The sequence below is a fragment of the Bison bison genome, unplaced genomic scaffold (genome assembly GCF_000754665.1).
Source record: "Bison bison bison isolate TAMUID 2011002044 unplaced genomic scaffold, Bison_UMD1.0 scf7180017864471, whole genome shotgun sequence".
Lineage (NCBI taxonomy): Eukaryota > Metazoa > Chordata > Mammalia > Artiodactyla > Bovidae > Bison > Bison bison.
Genome location: NW_011495032.1, coordinates 10,929,082 through 10,939,830, shown reverse-complemented (window position 1 = coordinate 10,939,830; position 10,749 = coordinate 10,929,082). Strand labels below are relative to the sequence as shown.

The 10,749-nt window shown below is 38.3% G+C and overlaps 1 protein-coding gene across 1 annotated transcript in view; it reads right to left on the bottom strand.

The window, feature by feature from the left end:
• CNTNAP5 (contactin associated protein-like 5) overlaps positions 1-10,749 on the bottom strand; it is a 1,037,136-nt gene that overhangs the window by 130,504 nt on the left and 895,883 nt on the right. Inside the window, exon 19 of the mRNA XM_010860827.1 lies at positions 8,925-9,149. Within this exon, the coding sequence (XP_010859129.1) occupies positions 8,925-9,149 (225 nt within the window). The remainder of the gene's footprint in view (positions 1-8,924; positions 9,150-10,749) is intronic.

Sequence of the window (10,749 nt, the reverse complement as noted above, 5' to 3'; positions counted from 1 at the left end):
GCACTTGCTCTTTTGTTTTATTTTTTTTTTTTTTTTTCCTCTTTCTTTTAGAAACATCAGACAAGTTTCCCAAGGTCTCATTCAGAGGGCATTTGAGAAAGTTGTTCTTAAAGTTTTTTTTTTTTTTTTTTCCTGATATCATGTTTTTGTACATCAAAAGCTGCCATCTGCACCTGGTATCAAGGGTGGGCACCCATCTTTTTCCTTTCTCAAGGGAATGCCCGATTCATCAGCTACTCTGACTCTAGCAAATGAACAATGTTTATGTCCTCTTTGTATTCAAATTGCATCCAAGTTATCTTGAAGCCTACAGTTCACATGCATGCTCCCCCAAGCATGCAGATAATTCATATTATTTTGTAATCATGAGTAAGAAAATACACAGTGTTTTGTGCTTTACAGTCTATGCAGCCCATCCTCTTGCATCATCTCATTTGATCTTTACCTTAGACTGATTGAGCTTCTATAACAAAATATTGTAGACTGAATGACCCAAACAACAAAACTTTATTTTCTCATAGTCCAAGAGGCCAGCAAAACCAAGGAGCCGGTCAATTCAGTTTCTGATAAGAAGTCTATTTGTGGTTCCCAGACAACCACCTTCTCACTGTGATTCCACATGGCAGTGATAGAAAGACAGAAAGAGATAGGGACGGAGAGAAGAGAAAGAGGAGAGAAAGAGGGTGAGAGAGAAGAGAGGTCTGGTTTGGCACTAACCCTATCAGATCAGGGTTCCCCCTTATAGCCTCATTTAACCTCATTATCTCATTATTCTAAATACAGACAAAGTAGAGTCAGATCTTTAACATGCCTTTTATGGGGACATGATTTAGTCCAGAGTATTAATAATCCTCAAGGACTTCTGAGCACACCACAAAAACATTAAGCCCCTACAACAAAGACTAAAGACCTAAGAATCATGACCAAAATTCAGTTTTGTCACATCTCCATTTCTCCTCTCAGGTCCACCCCATGGCATGGTGGACTAACTGAACAATAATACTGGAGACACCATTTGCTCCTGCCTGTATCACTCTCCTTCCTCTAGAGGAAGTGACTTCTCAAGGTCACAGTCATATTATTGTGATGTGGAAGATAGAGGTCCAGCAGGACCTGATATCTCCAAGCAAGAAATGACTGGAAAGCTCAGAAATGTAGCAAATGGGCCAACCCAAACAGAGTCTGGGTGATATAAAAGGACTTGGGAATTTTAAATTCCAAGCAGCAAAGCGCTGCTTGATATAAACCCAGAGATAAAAGCAATCGGGGTTTAGTAAGGCCAAGGAGACATGCCTTCAGATGCACGCTTTTCTCAAGCTGTTTATCAGAATTCTTGTGACTCTGAGGAATCTCGAGCATATGCCAGTGCCAGAGACAGGGTGATGGAGGTACCATGAAACTTTGAAAGTCTCCCTTGAGAAAGTAGCTATAGTAGCCCTGGCTACTTTGAAGATACTCCCTCTCGGGATTCCTTTTCATCCCTATCTCCCTTGAGTCAGTCTGTTCCAAAGGTGAAGTGTCTGGGTTCATCATTATTCCCTCCAAGCTGTGTTCAATCACAAATGCAGACAGTGCATCTTATGAATATATTGACATACGGTAAAAAAAAAAAAAAATGATAAAAAGAAACTGCCGAAGGAAAGTCAGATAGATATACCATTTGGTGCTGGAGGGCAGCTGAGGAGCCAGAGGGAAGGTGACCTGGAGTCCTGTTTGGATTTTGTACAGAAGTGATTTCACCCCAGATTGATGGTCTTAAAATGATCACACATTTTAAATTTATTTTTTTTAAACCCGCCATCAAAGAGTCAAGAAGAACAGATGATAAAAGGGTAGAAATGGGAATTGATTGGTTAAAAAAATATTTCATAAGTACTGGGAATAAAAAGGAGAAAATGAGGAACAATCAAAACAACTTATTTTATTAACAAGTATGCTGCTGCTGCTGCTGCTAAGTTGCTTCAATCGTGTCCGACTCTGTGCGACCCCATAGACAGCAGCCCACCAGGCTCCCCCATCCCTGGGATTCTCCAGGCAAGAACACTGGAGTGGGTTGCCATTTCCTTCTCCAATGCATGAAAGTGAAGAGTGAAAGTGAAGTCGCTCAGTCGTGTCCAACTCTAGCGACCCCATGGACTGCAGCCTACCAGGCTCCTCCATCCATGGGATTTTCCAGGCAAAAGTACTGGAGTGGGGTGCCATTGCCTTCTCCAATTAACAAGTATAATATCGCATAAAGAACACTGACATCTTTCAGGGACCAATTTAAGAGTCACTACTTCCATGAAGGGTTTTTTGACCCTACCTCCCAGGAAGACTTGCTCACTCTACCTGAAACAGGCCTCTATGCTAGCCATGACACATGACACATCGTTGCCTTTGTTTGCTTTTTTCTTTGTCACTAAACTAGGCTGGTTAAGGGCAGGACAGGATCTTGTATATCTCTGTCTCTCCTATACATGAAATAGTGCCTGCCACAAGGAAGGTGCTCTGTGAATATTTGTTAAATGACAAGTTTGAAGGAGAACTTCCTGGTACTGAAAGCAGGCAGAGCCATCACTCAGTAAAATGCTGTGAAAGTTAAATGTCTCTTCAGAACATTCTCATCTTCTCTAAACTCTTTTCCTGCTTCAATTGCTCCCTTTCCTCCAATTGCCATTGCCTGTGGTCCCAAACCCCAGGTTCTGGAAGCACAGTTGCTTTCTCTTTCCTAAGGACTCTCTGACCCCAAAATGTCTCCCATTCTGCCTCTGTTCTGTCATTTCAGAAATTAAAATCCTTTTCTTCCTTTAGGAAGAAGCTGTTTTCATTTGAAAAGACAGCAACAGCTTAACCTGAATGTCTCTAATTGGAGAAAATTCAAGAACAATGATAAAGGACAAAGGAGAATTCTAAAGCTGCCAGATTAAACCCTGCCAGGGAGAAACTTACAAGCATGGCTTTGAATTCCATTGCTCTGTCTCCTCTGGCCTGGATGCCCTTATTAAATACATTTGCAAGCCAGGAATTTGTTCAGTATTTATACAGCTCATCTACTCGTCTCCAGGCCCTGGCTTCTTAACCCCAAGTGCCAAAATTGAAGCCATTTTGTATGACATTGGCCGTGGGCATTTTCTTCCTCTTGGGAACAAAGAAAGACTCATTTTAGGAGTGACCCTCTCCTCATAATTTCCACTAGATTCCCAAGGGTGTCTTAAATCAAAGAAAGGTTAAGAAAGCTGTCCTAACAGAAAACATTTCCCTCCACCTCAGAAGGTGTGAATCAATCCTATTATAAAATCCTTTCCATTGCCGTACACCTGAAACTACACAACATTGTAAATTAACTATACACCAACAAAAAAGTTTTTAAATTCCTGTCAGAGACTCTCTCAAATTAACTATCTTTGTTTTCCTAATTGCTATTCCAAAGTTTACTATCTTTGCTGCCCTACTCTTTCTTCTTTTTTTTTTAATCTGTAAGAATTCTTCACTTCCATTAATATTTTTGGAGGCATATTTTCCAGTGAAATGTATCAAAGTTGTATTAGAAATATTTCTAATTTGCTACAATTCAGTGTTCTCCGTATCTTTCACTGGCAATGAGATTAGTGACCTAATACTATGAACATACTGGGAACACATTGTAGGAACCCTTGTTTTCCCAGAATAAATCTCTTTTTATTGATGTTGCTGTGGAAGAAATGAAGGTAATAATAAAATCTTGGCTAGTGGGCTTACTATTTACAAAGCTGCAGTAATAATAATTGTATACAAATACTATATAGTCTTTTCTAATATCAGCAGCACATATCTACACAGTAATTCATCTTTCTTAATAACAGCTTTATGAAGGAGACAGGTATTGTTCTCTGTGACTAAGTGAAGTAAGTTAGACCAAAAGACAGATACTATATCATATGATATAACTTATAAGTGGAACCTAAAAGAATAATACAAATGTACTTATTTACAAACTGGAAACAGACTCAGAAAACAAACTTATGGTTACAAAAGTGGAAATGGGGGGTGTGGAATAAATTAGGAGTTTAGGACTAAAAGATGCACAGTACTGTGTGTTTTATACTACTACTATTTCATACTGTGTATAAAATAGATACACAACAAGGATCTACTATACAGCATAGGGAACTATATTTGATGTCTTGTAATAATCTATAATGGAAGGGAATCTGAAAAGAATAAATATATGACTATGCCTAACTAAATTACTTTGCTGAATACTGAAACTAGCACAACATTGTAAATCAACTATTTGTTATTATTTAGTCACTAAGTCACGTCTGACTCTTTTGCAACCCCAACATAAAATTAAAGAAAAATATTAAAGAATGCTATTAATTTAAAGAATATGTGTATGCTAAGTTACTCCAGTTGTCTCTGACTCCTCACAACCCTATGGACAGTAGCCCACCAAGAACCTCTGTCCATGGGATTCTCCAGGCAAGAACACTGGAGTGGATTACCATTTTCTTCTGCAAGGGATCTTCCCTACTCAGGGATCAAACCCAAGTATCTTAAGTCTCCTGCATTGGCAGGTGGGTTCATTACCACTAGCACCACCTGGGAAGCCCAATTTATAGAATACCAATTCTTAACTCCTTATAGAAGCATTTCCAAGTCTATGAATGAAGCTCTAGTAAAAAGAAATATAAATGTAAGACTACATAGAAGCAGAAAAGAGAATCACAAAATCTAAAACTTGCCAAGAAATTAAGAGGTTATTTTTTTCTGCCATCCACTGCTAGAGTTCTTATTATAGTTTCTCTAACAAATCATGTAATTATTTTTTGAAGACCTCCAAGGACAAACTCACTGTCACACAACGTATTTTGTTGTTGTTTATTTGCTAAGTCATGTCTGACTCTTTTGTGACCCCATGAACTGTAACCTGCCAGGTTCCTCTGTACATGGGATTTTCCAGGCAAGAATACTGAAGTGGGTTGTCATTTCCATTTTCAGGGGATCTTCCTGACCCAGGGATCTAACTTGCATCTCCTGCATTGTCAGGTGGATTCTTTACCAGGTATATTACTCTACAGTTATAATCTCTGAATTTCTAGTAAATTCATTCTTAAAGTTAGGCAAAATCTAACTTACAGCTAGATTGCTTGAGAAATATGGGCAACTGAAGTCCCTTTATCTAGATTGTCTTTGAAAAAGTTGAAGGTTGTGTTTGAGTCTCTCTTCTTTCTTGTTTTGAGACAGCACTGTATACTGTATCCTGCTTATTTTGGTCAGTCTCCCTAGGTCCTGATCCTCTGCAGGGGGACTAGTAATGACCCAGAGACACAGCAATCCCACTTCTGGACATATACCTAGATTAAACCATAATTCAAAAAGACATATACACTCTTATATTCAGAGTAACACTATTTACAATAGCCAGGGCATGGAAGCAACCTAAATGTCCATCAAGAAATGAATGAATAAAGAAGATGTGATATGTATAAACAAAACAATATTACTCAGACGTAAAAATGAATGGAATTGGGTAATTGGTAGAGATGTGAATGGACCTAGAGTCTGTCATACAGAGTGAAATATCAGGAAAATAAAACAAATATCATGTATTAATACATGTATGTTTAATGTAGAAAAATGGTACAGATGAACCTATTTGTAGGGCAGGAATAGAGACTCAGATGTAGAGAATGGATAGTGGACATAGGGGTGGAAGAGAGGGTGGGATGAATTGAAAGAGTAGCATTAAGATATGACTAGTGGAAACCTGCTGTATAGCACAGGGAGCTCAGCTTGGTTGTCTCTGATGACTTAGAGGGTTGGAATTGTGGGGATGAGAGGGAGGGCCCATAGGAAGGGGATATATGTATGCATGCATTCCATTCATTTTGTTGTACAACATTGTAAAGCAGTTATGCCTCAGTTAGAAAAAAAGAATGAATGAATGAGCACCCATCTTAGTTGCTTCTCTGTAGGAAAAAGAGATAGCAGGAAATGTCCAGCGTCTTGAATCACTGAGTCTTCCAGCGCTACCTACTTCACCAAGAGTTTCCTAGAACCTTGGGGTGGGATGAGGTGGAGGTGGGGAATACTAATTCTCTGAAACTGAGTGAGGGGAGAGAGAACACGCTATTTCCAACCACAGCTTGGAAATCCATTTCCTATATATTAGAGTAACCTGTAAGACTTTTATACCAGCCCTGAGATTAAAGCTTAAGGCAACAAACACAGCATACGTATCTCCTTGCTTCCAGCATTTAGCCAGGGTTGCCAGCATGGAAATGCCTTTAAGGTAGGTAGAGCTTTCAGTGAAGTGAGGCTTTAGAGTATAAGAAAATAGAGGTTAAGAAAGAATTCATGAATGTCTTCCAACCAACAAGGACCTACTCTATAGCACAAGGAACTATATTCAATATTTTGTAATAACCAATAAGGTAAAAGAATCTGAATATAATAGATAATGTATAGCACAGGGAATTATACTCAATATTTTATAATAACCTATAAGGGGAAAGAATCTGAAAATTAATAGGTATGTATATATAATTGGGCTTCCCTGGTGGCTCAGAGAATAAGAATCTACGTGAAATGAAGGAAACCCAGATTCAATCTCTGAGTCGGGAAGATCCTCTGGAGAAGGGAATGGCCACCCACTCCAGTATTTTTGCCTGGAGATTTCTATGGATAGAGGAGCCTGATGGGCTACAGTCCATGGGGTCTCAAAGAGTCGGACATGAATAAGTGACTAACAAACTAATTACAGAAAAGTGTTTAATATATATCTGAATCACGATGTTGGACACCTGAAACTAACACAACATTGTAAACCACCTACAATTCAATTATAAAAAAGAATGTCTTCCCAATTAAGTTTATTTAAAATGTGCTGCTTTTCAAGCAATATATATATATATATATATATATATAAAACATTTTTAATTTATCCCTTAGGCTTCAGACTACCTACTAGACTTTAGGAGGAAAGACTGAAACCCAGCTCTTCTTACTGTGACATTTTAAGCAAGTTATTGAATGTCTGTCTACATGCCTTGGGCTTCCCTGGTGGCTCAGTGGTAAATCCTCAGACAGGAGTCTGGTGAGCTAGTCTTTGGGGTCACAAAAAGAGTTGGATTTGACTTAGTGACTAAACAACAAAGAACAACAACTATATGCATTAGATTCTACAACCCTAAGATACTGATTATATTAATACCATGAATCACACAGGATTATTGGGCCTAAGTGATCTTTACATTAATTATATTAATTAATTAGAATAGTGCCCAGGTGTACAGTTTAATATATGTATATATAAATAATAGGGTATACAGAGTAATAGATATGTAATCTGATATATTTATTTTTGATATGCATTATCTGTATCCATAAGCAACTGTATCCAAGCAGATACTAATGTGCCCATAGAACCATAGCCAAAAGATGCTTTGGAGGAAATCTTTCATCTCTGTAACAGTCTGACTATAATTTAATCACATCAGAGGAGACTGATCTAGTTTAGAGGAAAGATTACTGATTATCCAGAGACCAGGCATCTGGTCCCAGCTGTCATGAGTTAGCTGGCTGGCCTAACTCATGGTTAATCAGTTAATCCATGTCTCCGTGTCCTCAGCCAGCCTTATTGACCTTACAGATATATTATAGTGGCAAGATTTAAAAACTGACATGTTTCTATAATGGTCCTAATCATATAAAACCTGCTAATAAATAAGAGGTCTAATAACACATAATGTTTTCCTTTTCTTTTGTAGAGTCTCTTAAGAGACTTGGTTGACCATTCATTATCCCTATTTCTCTCGTTTTTCTTCCCTTTCATGTTGCTTTTAGAATGAATGAGTCCTTTAGAGTTAGCCATTGTTACTACTATTGTAAATCAGGGCTGATTCAACCCATGGTCTAAATATTATTCTTAATTTTCTGTGTCATAAAAAGCTGGAAAGCAAGATGATACATAGAAGAATAAATCCAAGGAAAATAGAGGAAGAGAAATTTCTAGAGTTTTCATCTAAGGTCTACAGAGGGCACAGGGTATCCCTGGCTTCCTGTATGCCACCCTCCCCACCCCCAGAGTCCATCCCTGTGGTGGATGGTCCAAAAGCCCAAACTCATCTCACTATATGGCAGGTTACAAGAGAAGAAAGACATTCTCAATCATAAGAAAGAATTCCTTGAGAACACAATATATGGCTCTCCACCTCTGCCCTCTTGGACTGTTCTAACCATTCTCTAGGTTTTTGATCTCAAAGTGTCCTTTGCCATGACTACATAAATGATTCTCATCACTGCAGGGTGGAATTAAGTCATATGAGGAGGAAACCTGACTTCTGTTAACAGACATCAAAATGTTCAATGTTGATGTCCATCAACATTCCTTGCATGAATTGGATTCTCATCCCTTTATTATTCTAATCTTTGCATATTTCATTTTTCCCACATTCTTTCCAACACCTGATTCCCAGCACCCAGCCCCATACTCCACAAGGTAATGACTCACTGATATTGCTTCTCTTTAAGACAGAGGCAATCACCTTCTATTAAAACAGCCTGCATTTACGCCAATTGTTTTAACAGCCCTCAGTAAAGGATCCTGCAGCATAGATGACAGGATATATGTGACGTGTGTCCTTCTGAAATTCAGACATGCTGATGATCTCCTTTATTCTTAATGGATTCCAGCACAGAATAAATACTAAAGAATGACTGCTACATAGTTAATGTAAATTAAAATCAATGCGTTTGTGACTTCAGCAGTGAATTGACATGGGTCCTGAGTACAGTGCAACTCATTAGGTAAAGTACAACCAAAGGTTAGTCTGGAGATCTGGAAATAAGCTGCCCAGTGGGACCAAATTAAAACTGAAATTATGCAGACTTCTGGAGGGCATGCACTGGCCCTCCAGTCCAGAATGACACTCCACAGACATCATGCAATCAGAACTCACCATTCTTACAGAGCAGGACAGCCAGGAAGTCCTGAGAAGAAGAATTGATATACAGCAAGAGGCTGGGTGCCTGGGCTGTCACAAAGCTCAGTGCAATGTTTTCTTTGGATAGGGCTGTATCCGCGTAAATTGCTGAGGAAGAGAGGCTCACATTCTTGGTCACTGGATAGGGTTCTTGAAACATGTAAGTCACTGAAGTGCCAGCCTCAAAAACAGCAGAAACCTCTGCAAAATATCAGAGAGGAAAGCACACATTGAAACATTCAGGAGAGTCATCATTGCCTGTTTACTCTTTATTTCCTACACATCGGTCACTGTGTGACGATTACATGAATTATAGAATATGCTTCCCACAATAATTTTAAAGCGGCAGAAATCATCATTCCTATTTACAAAGGAGAAACAGGAGGCTTGCCGGGGTTAATCACCTTGAACAAGGTTGCACAGCTAGAAGAGAGAGCTCAGATGTTCATTGTGAAATGTAGGTCTGGTTTCACATATATTTGCGGAATAACTACCATGTGCCAGGCTGATTTCTTTAGAAACGAAGATGAGATGTCTCTACCTCCTGCACAGTAGAAATAAACTGCGCTGGGATTATCTTCCCTTCAAAACTGAAATCCTTACAATTTTTATGTTTTTCTCATGGGTCAGGAGGATGTTGAGTGGGCGCAAAACTACTGAGAGTAGGATACAGGGAGAAAAAGTAATTCTCCATGATATTGCGTTAAGTCTGAGGACCAACAGAAATGGAGGAGAGGAAATCCGTGGAAACAGTAGGAAAGGCATAGGTATCCAACTCCTGGATCAGTTATTTCATTTTACTTATCTGAATGAAGGATAGTTGATTTATAATATTGTGTTAGTTTCAGGTGTACAGCACAGTGATTCAATTATACATATATGTGTATCTAGTCTTTTCAAATTCTTTTCCCTTATAGGTTTTTACAAAATACTGAGTATAGTTCCCTGATATACAATAGGTTTTTGTTGGTTAAAGAAAAACATGTGAATCTATATTAACATGATCAATTTCTCTTTTTCCTGAATGATAGGTTGACTATCCCCATGAAATGCTCTGATTGAATCGGTGGCACCTAGAACATAATCAGTCTGGCTTTTGTGTCCTAATTCCATTGCAGATTTGTTCTACATTTGTGAAAATTCTATAACAGTCTGTAATGGTGTCAAAAGAAAATTAAAGTGGCATATTTATGTATATTGCTTAGCAGGTTGGGAATACCGGTTCCTTTTTCACTAAAAGTTCAAGAGAAAGTGTTTTGTATTTCTCATGCAGATTAGAACAGCATCAGTACTCCTCATTACAGAGATATACACAGAAACTGGTAACTGGGAGGATTCTAGCTGATCATCAGCTTGATTTAAGCATGTTTTTTCTTTTTGTTCAAGCTCTTTTCATAAGTGAATCTTTTCTAGGACATGTGGCCTGCATTTTGAGCTACTATCTCCTAGTTAAAATAGTAATGATCTTTATGGGATGTTTGTGTGTGTGTTCAAATATAAGTAAAATTCAAATCATTCTGTATATTAAATACTAAGTATATTAAATGGGAATTCATATTACATTTTTCTTTATACTTAGGACAGTAAATTATAATGAAAAACACTTTTTAAACTAGAGTTGTCCTATCTGAAAGAGATGGGAATACCAGACGACCTGACCTGCCTCTTGAGAAATCTGTATGCAGGTCAGGAAGCAACAGTTAAAACTGGACATGGAACAACAGACTGGTTCCAAATAGGAAAAGGAGTTCATCAAGGCTGTATATTGTCACCCTGTTTATTTAACTTATATGCAGAGTAC